The sequence below is a fragment of the Haemaphysalis longicornis genome, unplaced genomic scaffold, assembly GCF_048455015.1.
Source record: "Haemaphysalis longicornis isolate Haplotype H1 unplaced genomic scaffold, Haemaphysalis longicornis Haplotype H1 scaffold_2, whole genome shotgun sequence".
NCBI classification, from domain to species: Eukaryota; Metazoa; Arthropoda; class Arachnida; order Ixodida; family Ixodidae; genus Haemaphysalis; species Haemaphysalis longicornis.
Window position 1 is genome coordinate 180,487,456 of NW_027526295.1, and position 25,569 is coordinate 180,513,024.

General features: G+C 45.6%; 2 protein-coding genes across 4 annotated transcripts; one reads left to right on the plus strand and one right to left on the minus strand.

The window, feature by feature from the left end:
- Positions 1 to 132: 132 nt before the first annotated feature.
- Ppat-dpck (Bifunctional Phosphopantetheine adenylyltransferase - Dephospho-CoA kinase) lies at positions 133 to 24,564 on the plus strand. Of its 3 annotated transcripts, none has more exons than XM_077698834.1 (9): positions 133 to 415; positions 899 to 1,667; positions 2,612 to 2,826; positions 4,827 to 4,958; positions 7,634 to 7,888; positions 9,846 to 9,930; positions 15,079 to 15,176; positions 21,540 to 21,686; positions 23,243 to 24,564. In XM_077698834.1, the coding sequence occupies exons 2-9, from the start codon at positions 1,034 to 1,036 to the stop codon at positions 23,306 to 23,308; spliced, it is 1,632 nt and encodes a 543-aa protein (XP_077554960.1). In that variant the 5' UTR covers positions 133 to 415; positions 899 to 1,033; the 3' UTR covers positions 23,309 to 24,564. The 3 variants fall into 3 exon arrangements, with proteins under 3 accessions (XP_077554960.1, XP_077554961.1, XP_077554962.1); XM_077698835.1 differs by having other exon boundaries at positions 133 to 399; XM_077698836.1 differs by lacking the exon at positions 133 to 415 and adding an exon at positions 491 to 668.
- Positions 24,535 to 25,528, minus strand: Thg (tRNA-histidine guanylyltransferase). Its single transcript, XM_077698839.1, has one exon. It carries the CDS (start codon positions 25,526 to 25,528, stop codon positions 24,608 to 24,610), a length of 921 nt encoding a protein of 306 aa, XP_077554965.1. The 3' UTR covers positions 24,535 to 24,607.
- Positions 25,529 to 25,569: the final 41 nt, after the last annotated feature.

Sequence of the window (25,569 nt, forward strand, 5' to 3'; positions counted from 1 at the left end):
CAGCGCCACAACATAAACCCGTTAGTGGCGCTGCTGGTCAACCGCCCAAGTTGGCTTGTAGCGCCCTAAAATTTGCTGGGTAAGAACACCGCGGGTAAAATTTTAGCCTTGGCGTTTTAGGCGCAGAGCACACTGTAGAAGTATAAGGAAGTGGATCACGCCCTGTCTTTACATAATACGGTAGCACTGTTAGCACTGTGGCATTCTCTTCAGAACGGAAGCACGTGGTACAAATGCACTCGCCTCCCCTCTCACTACGCACCCTCCTCTCCGTAACTTGTAAAATGCTGATGCCGTAGTCGTGCTCCGCTTACCGCGGTTTGCCCCAATGTTTCCGTGTGGGTTTCCTCAAGCGCAGCTTCGACTGAAACTGGACCACAGCGTCAACTGCCTACAAGAGTACGTATTCTGCAAGGCAAGTGCTAATACCCTAGCAGACGCTTCCTGTGTCAGTGCGTCTCGTTTTCATGGCGCGTGCAGGCACGCAGGTGAAGTCGTCCGCGAGTTGCGTAAATAATGGTACAAATTCTATAAAAAAGCACTGGTACTTCTGGCGGTATCACGCATACGGTCTACGTGCTGTCTACAAGCAGAAGCTTGTTTACGAATGGCCAACCATAGTTTGTTGATTTAATACATTTGCTTCCCCCTGCACTTGGTTCAGGCAGGTAAGCACAGCTGCTGTTACCCCTCTTGTTTGCCTTGTACGTCACCGCGTGTCGACTTTCTTTTGCGCTAATAAATGACACTTGTACAATTTTAAAAATGCGGGTATTGGCAAACCATTCGTCTGATCTTTAACCCTGCTCCATATGTCTCGCGGAAAGTGTTTTCTCCTCCAAATCCTGCTCTTGCGTGCTTGCTAATTACTTCATCGTTTTTCCTTCCTTATTTTCAGGTAACTGCGGGAAAGAAAGTTTCAACAATAGCACTTCCTTCAGCACCTCGCCCATTGTAAGGAAAAAGGGGGAACGAGAAGGAAGCTTCTAGAGAGCAAACTCTCATAATAGAACAAACATATACAAGGCGTGCCATGTTTCAGACAGGTCTTTTAATTCTGACCTCGTCTCCAAGAATCCTCACATCAAATGTATCTGCCTACCTGAAGGCTGCCAAAAACCTTGTCAACAAGACACTGTACATCAAGCTCGAACCCAACCGGCACCAACTGTGGCCCGTGCAACCACCCGTCTTCACGCCGTCCGAGTTGTCCCAGCTGCGGAAGCTCATTCCAGACATCTACTTCAAGGCTGCCGGAGTCTGCTCGCACCTGGACGTGCGCGTGCTCCAGAGTTGCTTCAAGGAGGCCGCTCGCAAGGAGACCCACGTGAAGCCGTCCTTCGATGTTGTGCTGACGGACGGAAGCCACGCCCGCTCGGACCTGGAGCTCTACTTGGGACACCAGTTCAGCAAGACGTGCACCCACTTCCACTGCCTCGACACCAAGCTGGTTGTCGGTGACAAGAACGACGAAAGCTTGAATGGTCTCAACCATGGTGCCAGCAACGGAGTTCCCAGCAATTCTACGTTCGAGACTTTTGAGAGTGTCTGCCTGGGAGGCACGTTTGATCGCTTGCACCTTGGCCACAAGGTGCTGCTCTCTGAGGCCGTCCTGCACGCTTCGGAGAAGCTGGTTGTCGGAGTGACGGACGGCAACATGCTCAAAGGTGGATTGTGAAGCCTCTCTTTGTTACGTTTTTGTGGGTTGGTGCTTGCCTCTTGTGGCAACCTACTGACTGTGCCTGTGAACAGGAAAACAGATTTAAATCTGTGGGGGGAAATTCATCTATCCACATGATGCGCGATGCGGAACATAAACCAGCCCTTACAGTAATGTTGCTACACCCTATTGCTGATTCACGGTGATACTCGGATGACGTGTAATCAATCTTTACAATTGAGATAAATAAATCAATCAAAACTACAAGTGCGAGAAAATTTGCGTCATGTTAGACAAGTTTTTATTAAGTGCACCACTTGATGTTTCTCCTGCCCTTATAAAGCAGCTCATAAACATGTGCACTAAAATAAGCTCTCCAAAGCAGAAATCATCAGCTGTCCACCTATCGGCTGAGATGTACCAAAAAAGTTCTTCGCTTTTTTTTTTTTTACTCTGTTCATTTCCATGTCACTCGTTGCCCTTGTGCATCTTTTCCTGCAGGCAGAAAAAAAAAGTGACATGCTTTTTAGTATATGGGCATCACATTTAGTGGCATTCAAAAAAAAATAATACAAAGGGCACTACAAAACACAGCAGGTGCCTACAACGTGTGCAGGCCATGGATGGCTCACTCCTAAATGGCACTGACAATTTAATTGCTTTTTAAGGCAGTGCTTCTATCTTGCATTTTATTTACTGTAGTTGTATTTTATTCTTTTAATGGGGGCCACGCGCATTCAAAAATGAATGGTTGAGAGAAGCAGTAAACAATCATAGATTTTATTGACTGTATCAGCTGTACAGATTTGCTTTCTTTTTTACCAATGAATAATTTGGGGCCGTAATAGGCTGAGAGAGTTCCTGCGTTTTTTTTTTTTTTTTTGCATACGTGTGTTATGGTTTGCGTACACGTTCTTCTCTTCTCCGTCTTACTCTCGCCCCCCTTGGCAGGTAAGCTACTATGGGAGCTGATAGAGCCCGTGGAGCTCCGCACAGCAGCCCTGCTGGACTTCCTGCGTGAAATTGATGCGACGCTGCACTATGATGTGGTGCCCATTTACAACCCGTATGGGCCGACCATCGAGGACAGCAGGTTGCAGTGCCTGTATGTTAGCGACGAAACCATGAAGGGAGGAAAGAGGGTCAATGAGGAGCGAGAGAAAAGGGTGAGTCTTGGTTTCAAACTCGGTGGTACCTGGCTCAGTGGTACCACTCAAGATGCGCGGAAAGGAGATGCGCTGAAAATGTATGTGTGTTGTTGATTCGTGAAAGTGAAATTGGGAATTGTTTTTAGTGCTTTCCATTTTGTTTTGCGATTCGAAAAGCAAATTTCTATCCGTAAGAGCTCAGTTCTGAGTAGCTAGCGGGTGAAGAAATATAAAAGCTGCTTACAGTTTGCCCAAAAATATAATTTGTGACCAGAAGTGCAGGTACTGTTGAATGTAGCAAGTATAGAGTGCTAATTATCCGTATTCTTCTCGAAAAATATTTCTATCCATAATCTTTCTATCCTTTTTGTCGGTGTGTGTTTGTTGTCCACACGTGGACGCAATCTCTCGTTTGCGGGGGTTTACTTGCTGGGCCTGATTTTTCGGTTTCCTTGCCCCTGACTTCCACACGAGGACACCTGCTTTTGTTGTGTGTTTGCACGAACATTTACCGTCCACTGCAGCTTGTCGCTGATAAAACGGAGGTTTGTTTGTCTCTTTGTCTCTGTATCAGTACTATGTTTGTCTCTTCAGAGGTTTCCTCCTATCTTATCTTTAAAGTGCTGCCTTGTTGCTTATATAGAGTGCTGCCCGCTATACCCGGCGACGCTGCTTGTTTGTTTCGTGATGTTTGCACAAGCTTTCAAGGTGAAGTCTGCCATGCGTAGACTCTTTTTGATAAACCTGCCTAGCAAGCGATAAGGGGGCAAGAAATGCCACTGTAGCAAAAAAGATATCTTTATCGCGGAGATTGCTTGTTCAAATTGAGATATTTCTCTGACTGCATCGAGCGAGCAGCACGTGTGTCCGGCTTATTACAAAGTTATCACAAAGATATCCTCAAGAGCATCAGAATACTAGTCCAGGATACAATCTTGCAGGCTTTTGCAGGGTCAGGTGTTAGTGTGTGGGTTACTACATCTGTAATATATGCATGTTTGCCGGAGAGAAGAAAGGTTTGGCACTGGACCATCATGTGGATTAGATAGCACGCCTTCTGGCATGTTTTCTTATGGGCCACCCAATACTCTATAAATGGTTGAATCCTATATATAGCTTGCACATGATGTCATCACAACCCTTTCCTGTGACCCACTTCCAGCTTTTCTAGTGCTCCGAAAGATGAGAGCACCAGATAAGTGTGCAGCCTTTCGCCGTGCTTGTGGGTCACAAACATTGTACCTATGGTGGCGTCAGTGCAAGTCGCCTATTACAAGTGGCCAGCCTGTTGAAGCTGAAATTCTCGGCACTTCAGTGTGGTCGTTCCTCAATTTGACGTTCACCGATTTGAGTGAGGAGTTTTAAAGGGATACCTTGTTTGTTTTTCTAGTGGAGGCAAAAACCTGAAATGCTTGGATATTGAGATTTTGGTGCATGTAAATGATTCTAAGGTGCCTTAAACTAATGTGTCCCCCTCCACTATGGCATTCCGAGTAGTTCAGCGTCTAAAACCCCATTCTGATCGTTTTCTTGAAGTTTGCAGCCTTAGACTTGGCTGCTCAGCTTCCTCTTAGCCATAGTTCATTTGGAATGAAGTTTCATGGTATTTATCTATACATCCTTGATCGAGGTCTCAGCTGTTATGTGCTCGATGCATTTATTTAGTTAGAACAGTAAGCGAGCTGTGACAAGTGAGTTTGTGATTCAGGGTAGCTGGTGTCGAAAAAACGGGTGTGAACAAAATGACATCAGCACGCGACGACATACTACACAAGGCGACACCGCATGTCTTCTTACGTAATATGTCCTCTTGTGTAGTTGTCATTTTGTTCACGTTTCGTTTTTCAGTATTTGAGCACTTTTCCATAGCTGCTTCTAGTCTGCAGAGCAAACTCTTGCCTTTGAGATTCGCGAGCCAAAGTCATTGAAAAAAGCTTCAGAAACCCTGTAGTGAGGCAAACAGCCCGTTGCAGTGTACCGCACAGGTGTGTAACGTCATATCTCTTGCTGCATCCCAGGGCATGCCTCCAATGGTCATCCGATCAGTGGGCCTAGCTGAGGACGTTTGCCGCAGCGATGGTGAGGAGTTCAAAGTGAGCTCGTCTTCACTCAGGCGGCGGCAACTGGGAACCATCCTCAATCCACCTAAGGTAGCGTGCCTTGCAGTATAGTACACACTTTTGCTTCAAAGCTGCTTGTTGAAGTGGTGCGTTACTCCATAGTGCAACAACATTGGCTCGGACAGTTACTAGTATAAGTATAAAAAGTATGAACTTTTATAGTGTAGTATCGACATTTATAAGTATAGTATAGGTTGTATTCACCGGCGAGGCACGCATGCAGGCAACCATGTGAGTGCGCCGTCACTGGTTACGTTGGGCTCTGCGGGATGGCGGTACTTGTCCGTGCTAAGCACATGATGTTTGTTGGACGTTCCAAACTCTACTCCACCAAACGCAAAGCAATGCCCCGACTCCAATGAGGTTGCAATTAATGCCATCTCTGTTGACACCACCGTTAAGAATCGGGCTAAAACAGAGCAGATGACACATGCCGATGTTTTTTCTTCTGCGGCGCGCGGGCGCAGTGGCACAAGCCGCACGATGTCCGTGGCGCTTCGGACATGTCCGTGGCCATTTGCAGTGTTGCCAAGCGAAGAAATTGACAGCTTAACTTTTCAGTGAATACAATCCACAAAAATAAGTTGGCCTGTACCGGCCGACTACAGTTCCATGAATACCAATACCACTTCAGCAGCAGTGGCGGTTTAATAACGCAAAAATTGCCGAAAGTGTGAGAGCAGGTGTTATTTACCCGTGCATTTTTCCAAGCTACAATTTTGTGACGTCGCAAATCATGAATGGCGAAAATGGATTGGGGAAGTAGAATATGTGTATGTGGGAACTTATACTCATGATGCATGTTTTTGAAAGGAGACGAACACAAATGTCAGCTAGCAAACATTGTAAAGCAAACTGTCGTACAATCACACACAGTAAGTTTTGTTTCAGTTTTGACTTTGGTCTTATGTTTTGCTTATTGGACAAGTGTGGTCAAAAGATTTAGTATGGGGGTGAATGCAAGAGCTATTGTTCTTTTTTGCTGCCAGGGTCAATGTATGTGACGACCAGCTGCAAAAGTCAGGTTATTGTTGCACTCTGCTGTGTGAGCATTCCAGTTGTAAGCTTTTTTATTTCCATGCTGGCCAACTGCACAGGTGTTTTCTGCCTGCCCTCATCATTAAACTGGCTTGGTTTTCTTCCTGATAGCATGTTCCTTATCTTGTTTTAGTATGTGTCCTTGTACGTAATTGGGAACTTGCAAGGAAACAGGACAGAGGAATGACAGCTCTAATTATTTATTTCTATACAAACAAAACATCATTTGTTGTCGAACAAAAGCTGAAGAAGGTACAGTAGTTGTGAGCTTTAATTTAAAACAAAGATATTCAGTCTTTAACATCCATTTTGTTAGATTCAAGCTTCAGTGTTGCGAATAAAAACAAAACAAAGTGTGTAAAAACTGAACTGCCATGCAAACGCAATTAAGGTTACAGCCAAAAATATAAAAAAAAATCTTGGAAAAATATGCATGTGGAGCAAAATATGCTGCTGTGGGGTATGGCTATAATGGATTGATTGGTAGGCTTCAGTGTTATATTGAATGGACGTAGTGTTGAGGAAAGATTCACATGGGCTTATATCTCACTCCAGTGCGGTAAGGCTGACTGAAGTTGGTTAGGCTCAAGTGGCAGAAACTAATCCGTAGCTTTCTGCTGTAGCACACCGCTTAGCCCGTGTGTACCTTTAGTATACTAAAACCAGTAGAAAAGGAGCTGCTTTGGGCAAATACTACGCTATGGGACAGTTCTGGTAATTCAATACTCACAGTGTGATAAGTGATAGCTTGGAGTCATGATCAATGCAAGGTTAAACATGGGCAGTGGTGAAATGCAAGTGGCCATGAATGCTGTGTTCCCATACATGGCACTGTAGAACAAGTAGAAGTTTCTATTTCTTAATTCAGCTGTATTCCTTACAGCCGGCAGATGTTCTAGGCATCCTGCAATCACTAAAGTAAGGGGTTGAAATCAACGTAAGGGGGAAAGATGTCTGAACAGTGCCTCCGTGCATACAACAGTAAGACACGTGAGGGGAACGTTTAGTCTTCACATAGTCACTGTCTCATTTCGCAGCCTTTTAAAAAAAATTTTGGCAGGAGCTGTGATCTGTCGACTTCTAGTTTGCTTTGCAGCATTGCAGACAGTGGCGCAATGGCAGTTTTCCACTTTGTGGCGAGTCTGCATCCTAGGTTGCTTTACCACCACGAAACTATTCTGATCACTATGGCACACCTTCTAAATCCCAATACGCAAATATGTTGTTTTAAATCTTCTTAGCTGTAAATGTGCACGTTTACAATTGACTGAATACATTAGGATATGTGGGATTTACCATTCACTTTCTCGCTCAGCAATCAGCGTCACTCAACCTGCACGACATCTGTGTGGCTTCTTCTCCCCCACAAACAAAGGAGGCAGAGCTAAGGTGTTCTTGAAACTTTGTGCAAGATTAGATACTCCGGGCAACTTCTCTCTCACCATGCTGAATCCGCCAAATGGGCTGCCACAACAACTACTGATAAGTGGTTGCGGCTTGTGTAACGGTGCCCTTATGGGAAATTTAACCATGCGCAAGTTCATTGAAAGACTATCAAACCCATGCACTCTAGAAGTTGAGACAAGGCTGTGAAAGGCATTGTAACACTTGATGGCTTTCGCTTCACACATTACTGGTGTGAGCTCGTAATTGTGCCCTGTTTTCAGGCCAAGCCGCATCTGCCCGACCGTCCATACCTGATCGGCCTGACCGGAGGCATCTGCACAGGCAAGAGCCACATCATCCAGACCCTGGAGTCCTTGGGTGCCACGGTGATCCAGTGCGACCCCCTGGGCCACGAGAGCTACCGACGGGGCACCCAGGCCTATGCCCGCATTGTGGAGACCTTCGGGGACAGAGTGGTCGCCCCGGACGGCAGCATTGACAGGAAGGCGCTCGGTGCTGTCATCTTTGGGGACGAGGTGAGGCCAGCTTACGGGGTCCAGGCTTGCTTTTAAGTGCACAGCACTTTAGGGTCCCGCCTTGTCGCCTTAGCTCATTTGCTGTCGCGCTGTCTAGCCACCGCCGCAATCAGGTGGTGTGGCGACGCAACGGGCCCAAACAGAGCCCCACGGCGCAGCGGTGTGACGGAACCAAACAGAGGCTTCGATAAACAAGTGGTTTACATAGTCATGACCGTTCGAAACTCCTGAATTGCTGGTGCTTGTCATACACCTCACCCATTGTTAGTGCAAAAAACAAAAATGCAGGTACATTAGAAGCAAAATATGTGTTAATAACCGGCAGCCCTCCTGTCCATTTAGTTAGGAACGCCCGTTGTGTTAGTTTTTATGATGGTAAGCGAAAAAAGTGGCCACCAGAAACGACGTGTTCCAAACTGCGCAGTAAGGCGCAGCACGTGTGGGTTTGAAGCAAGCACAAAAAGAACAGAACTCTTGCCCGTGCTGTTCCAGACAGGGGGCGGGTGAGCGCTGTGTAGACGGGAAATTTGAATTGCATTGAACTAACCTTCGTTTAATTAATTCATCAAGAGAGGAGTGATACGGAGGCCAAGAGTGTGATGGGCGGTAGCAGTGAGCGGATGACGGCGCCACAGCCCATTATGGCGAATCACTGTTCTGCACTTCTGACAGCTTTCATGTTGAGTGGAACGGCTTTAATTTTTTTAAGCTCGTTACGAATGCAGAGGAGGTGTTGAGGGCTAGAAGTATAGATTTTCATGTGAACATCGATTGCTGTCTCTCTGTAGTGCTTCCTTCTGCAGTATCAGTGCCCTGTATGATGTCAGACTAGGCTTTATCCATTTTCACATTCTTTACTGTGGGTAATTCAACCTGCTTGCCACTTTTGCAGATCTAAAACGCACTGGCAAGTGTGGCACTGCTTGGTCAATTTCCACTTTTCTTTAGTGCAGAGCACTTTGTGCCCGGTACCTGGGTTTGACGGAGGTGGCGTCGATATCTGCGTAACCGAGTGAGCGAACGAGGCACGGAAGGCAGGAAGAAAACGGAGAGGAGTGTCTGGAGAAAGTGTGAAGGGGATGGCGGCACACTCTGCTATAGTGTCACCTCTCTCACTGCCTCCCCCTAACCCTTTTGCCAGATGCCCCGTGTGCAATTGTGGTTCATCCGAACCACATAACATTTGCGCGAAAGGTTTAAACTTGATTTGCAACAGCATGCTCGGTGGCGGCGCCGCGCTGCAAAATAACAGTGGAGCAGCGTGCACCGCCGTGCATTTGCTGATCACGTGATCACGTTTTGAGACGCAGTAGATATGCGCCGTGATTGAGAAGACTGCAGTTCGCACTGTGCACAAATCACAAATTTCGTGTTACAGTGTATAGTAATCGCCAGTGCTTGCAGCATCATCATTAGTAGCAGTAGCAGCAGCAGCCTACGGTCTTTATTTTTAGTGTAGGCCCATCATGTGCTAAAAACGGCCTGACAGCGGAAGGTGCATCATTGGTCCACGTGCCCTCACCCCAGGACTTTTCTTATGCAGTGTGTAAACACACATTTCACTGTCAGACCCATCTTTAACAACGCACTGTTCAGTTATGGCGAAGAAGCAGATGTAAGGGGAAAAAAAGCTGGCATCTTTACAGGGTCTAGAAGTTCGTTTTGTGTGCTGGATCGTGTTGTGTAGAGGGACAAGGGTCATGTCTTGTGAACTATTGGTAGAGATTGAATGCGTGCCTCTGGGCTTCACCGGTGGAGTTTCTCAATGCCTGGTGGTACATGTTGTTGCTACTAGGGACACCCAGTAAACATATACCTGTATTAAAAAGCTGGTGGGCATTTTTGCCTGATTGAAATACCAGCTTATGTGGGTTGTAGACTAGTTACGCTTCCATAACCCATGCTTTGGAAGAAATGCTTCCAACCCTTGCTTTAAGTTTCAAAATTTTTCATGCAGGCCAAGAGGCAGCTGCTGAACTCAATTGTTTGGCCTGAAGTTTCACGGATCGTTGATGAGAGGATAGCAGAGCAAAGAAGAAAAGGTGCGTTCACTATGGATTGCTTTTCCTCTCAATACAGTAAAACCTTGTTACAAGAGACACTGTTGCAAGAGACACGTGGTTATAAGAGACATTTGAATAAAGGCGGTTTGGTTGGCTTTCCTATGTTCGCCATGTTAGCAACGTTGCATGCAAGAGACCTTGGTTGCAAGAGACACGTTTTTTGGTTCCCTTGAGTGTCTCTTGTAATGAGGTCTTACTGTAAAACAAATAAAGCAATGGAAACCCCCCAGCCACTTTTTGACAAAGTCTCCGAGATGTCACATAGTAATCTTGTTTGTGGCCACTGACCAAATCACCATAAATAAACATGACTAAAAGAGACTGCTAAAATGTTGAAAACAACAAACAAGAGACGTTGTGTGTGATCGTTTAATGGTGCTTAACGTGATCGTCTAGTGGTAGCGTTTCACCTCTCTGGAGTCTTGCTGCTCAAGTGCAGGAGTCTTGCAGCAGCAGAACTTAGTATTGCATGGAGAAACGTCTGTCTCCGCAATCTCTTTGCGCAGTGTAGTCCGTCAATATTGAGTATGAATGGTTGAAGAGTTCTGAAAGTCAGCAAAACTTTCGTGGCTGATCAGTTGCTTTTGACTGTCACAATTTTTTGTCCATCTTAATTGCGCACCAGTGTTGTGAAAGAGAAAGCCAAGCAACAGGGGCCAGTAGCCAGCTCCTCCATGGCTGAAAATAGGCCCAGGCACAAAGCAAGTCGCTAACCAAGCAACAGCTACTACAGACCGTTTAGTTCCTTCTCGTTAGCTAGTCTGCAGTATGGTCTAAAGGGGCTATGGAGACAATATACAACCTTGTTTAGTATGAGAGAAGTAGCCTTTGGTAATTCACTCAGCTCTATTCGAGCCAGGAAAGACATTTTTACCGTAAAAACCCGAATCCAAGACGACCCCGAATGCAAGACGAACCCTTAAGTGACAACAAGCAATTTTGGAAAAAAAGAAAAGAAAGCTTACATGCGTTTATTCCGAATCACTATCGCTGCTGACTTCCTTGTCACTGACTTCTTGCCAGAGAAGGTCATCTTCCGACCCGTCTAGCGCATTTGAAATGCCACATTTCTGGAACGAGCGAACGACCATGGTGTCCGGAATCCCGTGCCACGCATCCAAAATCCACCCCACAAGCTGAGACAGCGACGCGCGCTTCAGACGGCCCGTTGGAGTGAGCGCGTGGTCACCTTCTTGCATCCACTCGTTGTACAGGCACCTGACCCTGTCCTTAAAAGGCTTATTAATGCAAACATCCAGAGGCTGTAACTGGGAAGTCATCCCTCCTGGGATGACCACCATGTCGCACTTGTTGTTCGCCAGCAACGCTTTGCTGGTATCGCACGTGTGGCCTCTAAAGGAGTCCACGACCAACATGGACCGCGGACTCAGGAGTGCTCCGGGACGACGAAGCCAGACGAGCCGAATCCACTCGTCGAACAGTTCGGCCGTCATCCACCCTTTGTCATTGCAGCAGATAATGGCTCCACGAGGAAACACTTCCGTCTTCGGAAGAGTCTTCCTGCTGAAGATGATGTAGGGCGGCAGTCTCCTCCCATCTGCAGTGCAGGCCAGCATGACAGTAACTCGTTGCTTCTCGTTGCCCGTCGTTCTCACTTTCACTTGCTTGGCTCCAACTGCCTCTACAGTTCGGGTCAGGGGCATGTCGAAGTAGATCGGAGTTTGGTCCGCGTTCCCTATTTGACCCAGGCAATAGCCGTGGCGGCGCCGCAGTCCGATCACGTAGCGTTGAAAGCTGGTTAGCTTCTCTTCAAAGTCGACTGGTAAGCGTTGACAAATTGAAGTCCGCCGTCGAAGAGAGAGTCCAGAGCGCTTCATGAACCGCTGCACCCAATGTTTGCTGGCCTTGAACACGGCTGCGGAAAGGCCACGCTGCCGAGCGATTTCCCTCGCTTTTGTTTGCAACATCTCGGTTGTGACGGCGATGCAGCCATTTCTTGCATTCCGAACGAATGTCAGCAACTCCTCTTCAAGTTCTGGGTGCCGTCCTTTTCTCGGCCGCTAAATGCCTTCCGAGTGCCGGAGCAGCTTTGCAGGCGATCAGCGTCCTTCATCCATCGTCGAACATTTGCCTCGGAAACGCCGTACCTCCTTGCTGTAGCGAGATTGTTCCCTGTCTCCTTCGCGACTACAATGACTTTTCGCTTGAACGACGCTGTGTAGTAGCTTCGGGATGACATCGCATCCGCTGCTTCGAAAGTGGAGTTACAACTGAAAGCGCGATGGGCGCGATGTAACACGATCAGCGAAAGCAACACGTCAAAGGCCGATCCACACGACGGACCGAGTCCGCGGTCCAAACGGTCACGTGATGCTACGTCACGGTCCGCCGCGGTCCGATGCAGCGGCGAGAGCATCCACACGGCGGACCGCCGTAGCAGACGACAGAGCGGACCAACCAGCTAGGTAGTACACTCTCTACCGCAGTGCTCCCAACCAGACGTACTTGCGAACCCATACGAACTGCTCGCGCCCGCGCCGCGCATGGTTTACGGTATGTATATTTTGCGCTGGGTTTCGTGGTTCACGCACGCATCGAGCCTCGACGGCCTCACGCACGCATCAAGCCTCGACGGCCTCGATGCGTGCATGCTCCCTGTCTCCCACGGAGGGACATGCGCGCGCGCTCATTCAGGCACCCAAGACCGCGCTTGTTTTTTAGACAAATCGTTGGGCGACTGATCACATTATTTTGTTCCGATGGAGAATAAATTCGTGAGTTTAGGTATACTCGCGGCGGCCGCTGCCCCCCCCCCCCCCCCCCCCCTCTTTTTTATTTTTAGGATTTTTGTTCGCACCCGAATCCAAGACGAACCTGCGATTTGGCGTTTCCATTTTTGGAAAAAAAGGTCGTCTTGGATTCGGGTTTTTACGGTAACTTAAAGGGGCCATGCAGACAAAACACGAGTTTGGTTCATTCGAAAGATTGCATCATTAGAATCATACTGACGCCACTTTTAATGCACACTTCGCTCAAATAAGCTACATAATTAGGAAAAAAGGGAATGGCCATGCGACCCACTCGCTCGTTTCCCGCAACAGAACTTATGAGGTCGTATGCCCAGCTGTGTGATTGGCTGAGGCGGGCAAAAGCAAGCGCAAATTAGGCAGGGCTTATGAGCTTGCTGAAGGAGCTATTTGCGCTTAAATGTAATGCATATTTGTCTTACAGCAGTAAGAACGGTGGAGTAAGCAATGAAAGTTACGAAAATACACGTAAGCATAGAAGAAAGTTACGAGAATACACGTGAACATAGAAGTACCGACGCGCACTGCTGTTTGTACTCGGTGCACCATGCTTGTTTTAGCTGCATACAGGTTCGCCGTTCTGGAGTTTTCTTACGCGACAATGGCCGATTGGCATAAGCGACGTTATCTTATGTGACCCTGTTTGTTGAGCATACCCCATGTTTCATAAAACGATCACTTTCTACCGTAACAAAAACAAGCCAGGTGCAAGTACGGTCTAAAACAAAACGGCGAACAGCGGTCTGCAGCTGACTAGGTAGCGCCATCTGGGAGGACTGATGGTAAGCGAGGCTGCACAGCCTCGCTTACCGCCATGATGGAGTCATGAATGATGGGGTGGAATTTTGCTTGAATACCCGCCCTCATGACTTCATGGCAGACACCACGAAAACGCACGATTTGGCGGGAGAATCAAAATTTTAACCTAAATTAATTTCTCGGGGAATACGGCATCATTTGCTGCCGGTCAACCGCTGGGGCCACTAGAAAACGTGAAATCTTTCGAGTAAAATAAACTTGTATTTTGTCTTTATGGCCCCAAGAAAAAGTGCAAAAAATATTGAAAAATCTTCAAATTTCACGCTGCATGATGTCACTAGAGGCACAATAGAGGGAAACACTGAAATCATGGTTATCAGTATTCTAACTGCATGTTAGCATTTGGTAAGAGACACGATCACACGGAACCAGAGCCACCACTACAATTGCCCAGTCATATTTCTTTGGTTAGTGGCCACAAACAAGATTCTGTCTCAGACGTCTCAGAGACTTCGATTGGAGGTGGCTGGGGAATCACCCACTGGCTCATCTGCTTTATTTAATATCTGAATTGTTTGTTTGAAGCTTGCAATAAAATTAGGATCATTTTTAGCAAACCAAACTTGTATTTTGTCTTCGCGGCCTCTTTAACATTGGATGAAGTTGTTGTCGAGTTACTCTATTTCGGTATAAAAGGTAGGGAACATTGCCTGTGACTTACAGTGTGGTATTGTGACTTTTTTATTTTTGGGGCAGCTTTTTTAATGTAGTTGTGCTTGGAAAGTTACCTCTGAGGCTCAGGAAATTGCAAGTTGTTTGTTTGGTGCTGGTGTCGTGAAAACGCGTGTTTAAATGTATGCGCACATGCTGGGAAAAGTAAGAAATGTATACATTAAAAAGAAATTAGTTCTTGACAGTTGTGAGTTTTTACATTTGCTAGGAATGTTTCACAAAGGGACCCTGCAACACTTTTTTCAGCTTTTTCTCAAAATCTGAAATGCTTTAAGGACGTATCAACCAACACATCCAGCGCTTAGTTAGGGAGTGGCAAAGTACCTCAGCCAAAAATTACTGCTCTATGCCCATCAGATAACTTAGAAACTTGCTCAAAAGATTTTCCTCTGTTTCCCGGTCCTGGCGTTCTTTGATTGCTGGAATCGCGTCTTCACAGCGATGTAGCAGCTGTTGGCCGGCTATCCTTCAATTGCAGCAAGGAATGCGTTCGATAGCCACTTTAAAAGGAAAGCCACAAAAGTAAAGCAGAAAAAAATGGAAGCCGTATCTGCTGTGACGAGCAAATCACGCAGTGCCGCTCCGCACTGGTGATAACTATAGCTTTCACAATGCTTCCAGACGTGAAGGGAAGAGTGAAAGCGTTTATCAGAGGTTTTGCAGAGTCCTTTTAATGTATTTTAATTAGAGCTCTGCTCCAATTCCTCCTGTATTAAGAAATTTTTCTTTCATTTGGAGGTTTTGCTATAAACGCTCTGCTGCAGGGACTTCGCTGTGGCTTATATTTGCTGCCATGCGTAAATTTTCAAACTACTGCGAGCTGTCACTTGCTGCAGTTTGATGTGCTCTGGCTGTGCTTCTTGTGTAGGCACCAAAGTGGTGGTTGCAGAGTCTGCTCTTCTCTTGGAGGCAGGCTGGGAGAACCAGTTCCACCAGATCTGGTTGTGCATCATTCCTGTTGAAGAGGTAAGAAGCCCTATTGGGCACTTCGCCTGCATCTTTTCTTCATTTCTCCCTCTCTCTGTATAGGTAGTGTTCTTTGAATGAGGTTTAGTACTTTCGGGGCGAGTGCTGAAAATCTGCACCTTTTGGCGAAATTCTCTCCCCCCCCCCGTACATGTGTGTGTGTGTGTGGTTGTTTTTTCTTGGGCTTTTTACCATAACATTCATGAAACAACAAAACAAGAAGGTGGCTTTGCCACAATGCGTGCACATTAGTTCGGTGGCACAGCGTATCGCATACCCACAGAAATAGCTCTTCTGTATGTTTGGCTCTCTGAGGCTGCGCAAAAAAGCCAAACATGTTCATTAAAGCACTGCATTGAGTCAAAGTACTGAAATATTTTGGCTACGTGAAGAAACTGCTACAATAATAAGTCATGCTTTCACGTTTGCTGCCCCTCTCTCAAGTCGTTTTGATGATGTCTGCATGGCCTGTGCGGCATGTTCCCGATGCATTATTGAGGACATTAAGTGTAGTGCAGTTTGGTACAACATTTTATTGATGCAGACTGTGCCCAATAGGCCTTGGCTGCTGGGGAGCCAGATTCAAAGGTTGTGTAGTGGAAGAACTGTATGCAGGTGAAGTCATGGGAAGGTGGTACATTGATGGGAGCCAAATACCAAAATAAATGCCCCTGCTTTTTGTGCATTTGAAAGGGACACTTGAAAGGGACCTTTGTGAAAGGGACGCTGAAAGCAACTTGCGAGTTGGTGTTTTCTCTCTATTTCTCTCTTGTCCTCTTTCTTTTTTTTTTGTTGCATGATATCAGTCCATGCAAACCATCTCTACAAACTTTTCATGTATTTCTGCACAAAATTGCTGCAACTAGAATGTGTGCCTGTGGTGCATGCATCGTCTTTTCCAAAAATGTACAATGCACAGGTTTGCACTACGTAGAAATGGTTTATATGTATATGTACTGCTCCTCTACATATCCTTTTTCAACACCATTGCTCATGGCAGTCAGAGGTCAGACACAGCATGTTGTTATTTGATTAGAGCTTGAAAACACCAATGAAGGGTGAGGGTAAAGTGGCAGACCACTTTTTAAGGGCAAAGAATTTAATTTTTGTTGCATACAATACACCAGAAGTGGATGATAAAAGATGACACAGGGATACATGGGTGTTCCCCAATTAAGACATTACATTATGACATTTAGCTGAGTTTTTTTTTTTTTAATGAAAAATGGAGTGTCCTATTGAGTTGGTGCATGTCAAGTGGGAGACTGTACATTACATCATACTTTTAGGTTTTGCTGTTTTGTGGCACCATTGATGCCATTTTGATGGTGAATGACCAAAACAGGCTTCATCAGTGACAGCTCTGCTGGACATGCCATGAAGTTTCAGGAGAATTGAGCCGGACTATTCTTAAATGTCACGTTTTCTACACTTTATCACACCGATATTTGAGTTGAAGTGATTATTGGTTATGTAACTGTATTCATTTAAAGAAACCACGAGAACAATACAGCTCTGTTTTATTAGAAAGAATTAGTCTTTTGTAACCCACCCAAGTTCATTCTGACAACAAAGGATATTGCTATCTCAAGAAAAAGCTAAGAAATACTGAATAACTTTCGAATTTCCTACTACATGATGTCAACAGTGAATTTTTTTTTGCTTCATTCACTGTTCATTCGTCAGTTCACTGACGAATGAACATGATGTCAACATTCACTGTTCAATGATGAACATGATGTCAACAGTGAATGAATGAGTTCAGTTGGCTGGGTTTGACGAGGCCCCCGCCCCCTGTAACATTGGCAACATGAGGCGCAGCACATACAACAGCATTTTGTTGTCAATTACAGACAAAAGACTATGCTGTCAATTTTTCAACATTGTATAAATACATAGTTACACACAGATATGTCAAATACATACGTATGCAAAGGTAAAAGCAACTTGGCATGCATGCTAAAATTCGCGTGTATCCCGATGAAGACAAGAGTCAGAAGTGTATCAAGTACATACACCTGCATACAAATGTGAAACACGCCGGCACAAATCTTCATGCTTTTACATTGGTATCAATCTTCCAGTGAACACAATATTTATTTAGTTACGTCAGGAGTATGACACAAGGAAATAGTAGTACAAAGTTCAAAATAATTAACTATTAAGGAATAGCTCAAACGCATGTTTAACTGATAGGGTATCTATGTCCTTCCCAAGTCCGTGAAGACTGTTTAGAAATACCGGTATTTTGCTTCGTAGCTTATTGTCTTCGTAAATGGTTTTGTTAAGAGAGACCGGCCAGAACTCCAGGTGTCTCGTAACACGTGTATAGACGTTTTTACTTAATTTAGACATAATAACTGGGCTGTAATTGGCTTCGTGCAGAGACTGTAATCATAAGATGTTTGGTATGCGTATGAGGTTACATTTTTCCATCAAAGGATGCACAGGGTGGTCAGAGACAACGTTTGAGATATTTCTTATTATTCTATTCTGCAATCTAGTAAGTTTATGTATATTTGTAGAAGTAGTGGTACCCCATACAAGAAAACAGTATTCAATGTAAGGTAAGAATGGTGATTTATATATTAAGAGTCTAGTTTTCATTGGAAAGAAGTCTCGGTGACGGTAAAGTGCACCTGTGACACGTGATAGTTTAGTAATGACTTGATCTGTATGCAAGTCCCAAAGCATATTTTCAGCAAATGTTGCTCCTAGTGTCTTGAAACTACTTACTATTTGAATGGTAGAGCTGTTTAGAATAGGCTGTGGCTAGCGTTCCGTCCAGACGAAACGATATACAAGTGCTAAAGTTCCGTCCACACGGAACGAAGCGCTGCGGGTTATCCTTCTGTCCAGACGGAATACAACTGAGAGCTTAGCGTTCCGTCCAGAGGGAGCCGGCGTGAAATTTGTACAGTTGCATCCAGACGAAAGCAAAACCGACTGATTAGACGCCATGTTCAGTCTTCAGATTTGGTGTAGAGGTTGCGCCTCGAACAATGGCACTATTGTACCACGTTCGATTCTCCACGGACATGCTTTTCTTTTTTTTTTTTTTTTTTTTTTTTTTTTTTTTTTTTTTTTTGCACGGCTGTGTTAGCGTTTTGTAACAGCTAACTTCGTGCCCACTTTACAATTGACGCGGTGAGAGCAGTGAGTCTTGATTTTGCACTGAACCGGCCGCTCCGCTACCGCTCAATAGAGCCAAGGCCGACGTATCCATCGCCAGAGTTCCGATCATCTGTAGTTCGTATTGGTGATTACTAATTAATTGTTATTCTGGCTAGTCATAGAGCGGAAGCAGTTAGTTCGGCTGGGTAAACATCAAGAAAGACTGCTCTCGCTGCTTGTTGTGAAGCGGGCGTGGTCGAGCTTGGCGGTTCGTTTGACGGTCGTGATCATCTCATTGAGAGTGATTATTAATCAAATGTGACTCTGACTATATAAAAAATCATGGGAACGGCTCACGCCATGTTCAAAATATTCCCAGTAACGCCCTACTTGCGCCGCGCAAAGAAACATCCGGCTACGGTGATAAGGCACAGCGGCAACTTCCGGTGCCGTTCTTAAGTTGTCACCGAGTATTGTCAATGAGCGGAAGCGGTTTGACCGGTTGGGTAAAAATCAACAAAACTCAAGAAAGGCGATCGGACTCCGCGCTTCGCGGAGCGCGGCCACTTGAGGATCTGCTTTGGCCCCCGGGCAGTGCTAGGGAGCGAGACAAAGTGCTCGAGGCCCTGGGTACATACCTGCGGGCCTCGGGGCTGCACAGCACACTCCACTACAACTCTGCCTAGCTGCCCAGATTGTGGTGGAGTGCTGCTGCTGAAGCAGCTTCTGTACTTGTGTGTGTGCGTGTGTGACCCCATTTACATGTGTGCTTTTTCCTTTGTAGATTCATGTGTCTATATCTGTAGTGTTTCGCTGTAATGCTAATTTTCTCAATGTGCAACTCCTTTTTTTTTTTTTCTCGTGTTCCCCTTTTTTCCTTTTTTTTCTCGTTTGTTTTATATTTACCCTTATTCCCCTTTTTCCTCCTTTTTCTTCTCTTTTGTGTTTTATATTTACCCTTGTGTGTGTTATATACATTGTAATGCCAACCTTCTCCCCTATCCTCCTATTCCTATGTATTCTTTTCTCCCTATCCTCCCCCTCCCCCCCTACACCAGCAGGCGTTCCGGTGTCCGCCCCCTAGGCGAGACAATTTACGCCTGTTGGTGGATCTTCCTTCTCCAAAGAACAATAAATACATACATACATAACTCCGTCAAACGGAACTCCAAGCCGCTACCTTGACCACGCCTGCTTCACAACAAGCAGCGAGAGCAGTCTTTCTTGATATTTACCCAGCCGAATGATCCGCTTCCGCTCATTGACTAGCCAGAATAACTTTTAATTAGTAATCATCATTACGAACTATACAGATGATACGAACTCTGGCGATGGATACGTCGGCCTTGGCTCTAGTGAGCGTCAGCGGAGTGGCCGGTTCAGTGCAAAATCAAGACTGACTGCTCTCACCGCGTCAATTGTAAAGTGGGCACGAAGTTAGCTGTTACAAAACGCTGGCACAACCGCGCAAAAAAAAAGCATGTCCGGGGAGAATCGAACGTGGTCCGAGGCGCAACGTCTACACCAAATCTGAAGACTGAACATGGCGTCTAATCAGCCGGTTTTGCTTTCGTCTGGACGTAACTGTACAAATTTCACGCCAGCTCCGTCTGGACGGAACGCTAGCCACAGCCTTTAGAATAACAGTTTGATTTTGGTGCAGCTGTTTGCTTTTTGCTCGGAATACAACAGCTTTGGTCTCGTCAGTGTTCATAGCTAGTCCATTACACGATGCCCATTTATCAAGTTTAAACAGAATTTCATTTCCCCATTGAACCAAAACATCGCAGTTAGTAACAGAAATGAATAGACTTGTATCATCTGCGTAAATTACAAATTTAACGAAAGAATCGATTTGATATAGATGTTGAATAGGTAGGGTCCTAATATACTCCCCTTGGAAACTCTGAACATAGTCTCTTTTTTTTTTTTTTTTTTTGAGGAATGGTGATTATTTATTGAAACATATTGGGTTCGAGTACTTAGATGTGATTCGGTAATATTGTGCGCTGTTACACATATACCGTAGGATTCCAATTTTTGCAACAATACTTTCCTAGTAAGGGAATCAAATGCCTTGGAGAATTCAACAAAAAATTCGAGAACTAATTTTTTGTCTTCAATAGCTTCAAGAATGAATTCTTTTTGGTCCAGAAGTGCAAGTGTAAATACAGAGAAAATACTAAAAAAAGAATTATCGGTGTGTTAACTCCTCGTTTCATCAAGTGGAGCGATACTCGAGTACAAGTTAAGAACGGCAATAGCTGACATGGTGTATCCCTCTCCTGAAGCAGCAGACTCGGACGTCAACGCGTGCGGACGTTTTGAAAGTAGACTGCGGTTAATGCGTGGCATTGTCTACTTTTTCTCACCTAGCTTCTTTTTTGTCGCTGCAGTAATTTATAATGAGAACAAGTCCAAAAAGTCACAAAGACGACTCGTGTCACATTCAAAGTACTCACATTAGGGCACTCTTTGTGCCGTGCGGAAGAACAGCCGGTGCAGTGACGAGGTGCAGTGGCAACTGCCATTGTCGTTCTGAAGTTGTACCCAAGTACAGAGGCACGGAGCTACTGCTTATTTAAGTTATTTGCAGTGGTTTTGGTTGGTGGCTGCCAACCGGACTAACATGTTCCTGCAATGCCATAAGGTCTTAACGAGAAAGAAGTGGCTGGTGAGTTGCCACTGCTTCACCTGGTTCCTTGTTGTCCAGGCTAATTGGTTGAAGTTGGTGCTAAAGGTGGCATCATTGGGACAGTGCAGCCCTTTGAATGCACCTAAATGTGTACTTCGCCTTCATAGTCCCTTCATGGAAGAACCAAATATTCATCTGGCCATAGTGGTCTGTCATTGTTATCTTTATCATTATCTCAGATTACCCGCTACATAGAACACTCCGGAATTATTTGTCATATTAGTTGCTGCACTAGTCAACTTTTACCAGGGATAATTGGTCCTGCTGAGGGCTTTGTAACGCGGCATGGTAGCAAATCTTTCAATTCTATGATGCATCACAATGCAGCTATCATTTATAAATTTTTGATGTCTAAGCAGTAGAGAAATGGAAAGAACATTGAAGTGCTGTTGAACTCTGGCCAGCCGTGCAGCCACGATTTCTACCTGTCAACCTTGCACTGTCTTCTACGGGAAGCTGCTGTGAGTTAGTGCCGTAACGGTGGCCGAGTAGTGGCTTTGCACAGCCACAGTTGTGAAGCATCCTGTCGTGTCGGCTGCTTGTCCTCTGCACAGGCGCTGACCAGAGTGATGGCCAGGGACAAGCTGGAGAAAGACCAGGCACTGCGGCGGATCCAGGCCCAGATGTCCAACAAGGACCGCGTGGACAAGGCCAACGTCATCTTCTGCTCCCTCTGGGACTACGCCACGACGGAACGGCAGGTAGGGAAGGAAACTTTTGGGAAAGGGTGGGCAGCGCTGCTCTCCCAGCATCCGAGGGGAGCAGCCGCTTGACTTGCGAGTCTCAAGCACGAGTACACACCTCCAAAAACGCCACTTTTTTTTGCTTAGGTTCTGGGGAAAAAAAAAAAAAACGATTGAAATGCTATTGGCCTGAGTGGCTAAAGCATTGCGCTACTAAAGAGAGGTCATGAGTTTGATTCCTGCTGGTGGCAGTAGCTTTTCTGGCAAAGGTAGAAAAAAAATTCCAGTGCATTGAGATTTCGGCATACATGTACATTTGTCAGGTGGTCTAAATTAATCTTGAACCTTCCACTACAGCATGCCTTTGTAGACCGGGCGTAGCCTTGGTGTGTAAAGCCCCCATTTGAACTTTTCGAGAAGCAGCTAAAAGTTCCTTTAAGGAGTGGAAAAAGATTTCATACACCAGGAACTGGAGAGGTGCTGCTGTCGGGCTTGATGGCCAATTTTTGCCAGTAATCTGCATTGTCAGTGCCTCTTAATTGAGCTGATGTGGATAGCAATCATGGACTGGCAAGAGGGCCTCTGTGGCATCAGTTAGGAACCAAGGGCTTCGGCCTCTTCAGTGTGTTTCATGGCTAGCCGAATACCATTGAAGTCTGCAGTGGCTCCTAGATTTATATGGGGGTTGTAGCATGCCATAGCACATGACTCCATGCATTGAAAACGTGTGCCAGGACTGGCATTCCATGATAATGTTTGTTGCATTGCTTCACTCGTCTGGTCTTTTCATCTTTTATAACTTTTCACGAAATTTTCATCATTAAATAAATTACGGTGCTTTACTTGTTGCGAGTTCTTTCGGTAACTTCTGGTAACTTCCTGGTGAAGAAACCACGCATGTTTATGTCCCTCATCCCAACGCATCATTTTAGTGTTTGCTGGTGGGAATGTTCATTGCTGTTCCAGTCAGTTTTTAATATTTGTATCCGATTTGTTGTCATGACCAAAAAAGTGTCGAAAGAAAGCACCATGATTCATTATGATGATACATAAATAAAAAAACAAATAAGGGTCTCCATTTATCTGAAAATTTCTTTAGGCGCTGGGTTGTCTAAGCTACTGATAAATACAAGTGCAGGGCAACTCAACTAGTACACATTTCCCTCTCGTTCTCCCTCTTAAAGCCCTGCATTTGCAAAAAAGAGAAGGAAACTTTTTTTTCCCCAGTAACCTATGCCCTGTCAGCTTATACTCTTGCAAATATGGCATGCTGTTTTATCTGTTATAGGAAATGCAAGTCTTCTAGTTTACTAGTGCAGATCCATGCTAATCTGTTTTCCCCAATACTTTACATGGTGAAAGTTCAGTCCCGACAGTTTTTTTTTTCACCCAAAGCACCGTACGTTAGTAATGCATTTGCTAAGCTTGTGCATTTATGTTCTGTGGTCCCCCGAAGAACAACGTATGATGCAACGGTTGTTTTGTAGGGTTTGCACACAAATGAATTACTGAAAATGGTATAGATTGCGATTGCAAGGCCGTCCAGTAATTTTGTACTCTTCGCTTCTTTTCAGGTGGCAAGAGCATGGAACGAACTTCAAGAATTCTTGGCCAGGAACAAGTCGTTGCCTACAGTGTAATCATTGTTTTCTGTACAGAAACTGTCGTCTTTTCTGTATCTGGGCTCGTTTAGGGACTCTGCGAGGATCACGGTTGTGTTGGTGCGTGTGTGGGGGGTGCGGTTGATGGGCTTATCTCTTCTATACATGGGGGTGGTTCTTTTCACTTTATAGAGGGGAGTGGGGCATGGAGCTGTGATACCAATGTAACATCCAGCCTCGAGAGATGGTTGCCCAACTAACACCATTCCCTTTTCCCCAAATGATGTAGTCTGCGTAGCATATGGGCAGGCCAGGTATTTTTCGCAAGTAGGCATCTGGAATCGTTGCGCGTTCTCGCGCGCTCATTTTGTACATTGTAAACCGATATATATGCAAAGACTAAAGCCTGTATTAATGTAGAGCACATGTTTATATGGTGCTATATTGCGGGAACAGAAAATTTGTTTCTTCGAAGACATTCGAGTGCGGGGACGTTTCTTGCACTACATTGAGCAGCTAGTTTCGCCTTAAACCTCACGTGCGCTACTTCATTCTATCTGGAGCTTGGACACCTATAGTTATAGATTACCAACTATGCTTGCATCGTCTAGGAGCCCATTCCTACATATGCGTTGTACCATCCCCTTGGCTGTGAAGAAGCATGTTAGCAAACTGTGATCAGACGTGTGATAAGGGGAGGTTGCCAAACTAAAGCAAGAGTGGAAATCTCGTGTACTTGTTAAGAATAGTGTTATGTTCGGCTTGTTGCTCTGTTATTTTTACACCACTAATATTTGAAATCATACGGAGCTCGTAATTGGTGCACTGCGTGCAATCACAGACATTGCCATGCTGTTGCGGTAATTTCTACTCACTGTAACAAATTTGCATGTAAGCGTAATAGCTGACATCTTCTTTAATGCAGCACCTGCAAGCATTTTCCTGTACTCCAGGTATGGTTCTTCATTGCGTACTAAATAACAATCCAGCCAAATGGCTTAGTGCAATGTTTGTGCGTACCCCACTCTATGCGGAGAAGTGGTTGCACGTTTTAGTCTGCTGTATTTCACAAATAAATTTTCATTACGACATAGTTGGAAGGAGACTTAATACCATTGGTCAACAGTACCTTGTCATGCCATTATTGTTGCGAGTGGAGCCCAATTATGCTTTGCGTGCTTGTTTTTACTGGCACAATTTTGCATACTGTTGTGTAAAAATTGACTATGCATACATCACTGAAATAAAAAAATTAACCCTTCGACTTGAAATAAAGGTGGTTTACTTGAATACAACATTGTTTTCTCCTGCACTTTATCTCGCTCAGCCAATGAGAAATCACTCTTCTAGTAGGTGCGGGTACTTGCTCCAAAAGTCCTTCTGAATTATGTCCACATTAAGCGCCGTTGTTTTGTACACCTTCGTTTGCTTGCTGTTTCTCGCGGCTTTGGTAACTTTGCGGTCGTCTCCGGCCGCCGCAGCGTCCACTGGTTCGCGGATGACCACCGTGCCCTTGCGGTAGAGAGGCAGGAGGTTGTTATAGTTCGTTTGGAACTCCTGGAAGAGGATTTCGTTTTTATCGGCCGAGACTGTGCCACGGAGCCTCTCCTCGGCCTGCCTGGGTGTAAGGCCTCCTTTCTGCACTAAAGCCCAGAAGACGGTGTTGTAGAGGTTGTTAATATGACAGTCCGCTTGCCGCCAACTGAGGTAATCCATCAGGTTGGTGTCGCTTGGGTACAGCACAACTCTGCCGTCGAAAGATGGCGGGTACTGAATCGGGTTGGAGAAAAACTCGAGCCAGTAGAAGAGGTACGAAGACGTAAACAGACTGCAAACGTTAGTCATAATCTTGCTTGCCCTGCGGTTGTAGAGATCGGCGTTTTTCCGGAACACGAAGCTGTACTCGTCGCTTTGGCCGTACGCTAGGCAAATCTCGCTGAACTCTTCCATGACTCGCTCAGCACAGCGCGTCATCAGGTCCAAGGCGCGCTTGTCGTTGGGCTTCTCGAAGCCGTGTACCTCGGAGAACTTGTGGAACGCCTTCCCGTCGACGCGCGTTACAATCCAGCAGTTTGGCAAACACTTGTCATCGGCCTCGAACAAGCGGACGTATTCGAATTTGCTCTTGGCCATCCTGGCGACGCGGTTCCCGCACAGCGTCGGTGGGAGCTCTGATCGCAGTAACGCGCGTTGCGAACCAGGCAGTGCTTGTGCTGTGCTGACAACAAACGTGTTCAGAGCGCGGGAAAAACGGATCATACCACCGAAAGTTCGAAACGGCGTTTTTCCACACTCACGGC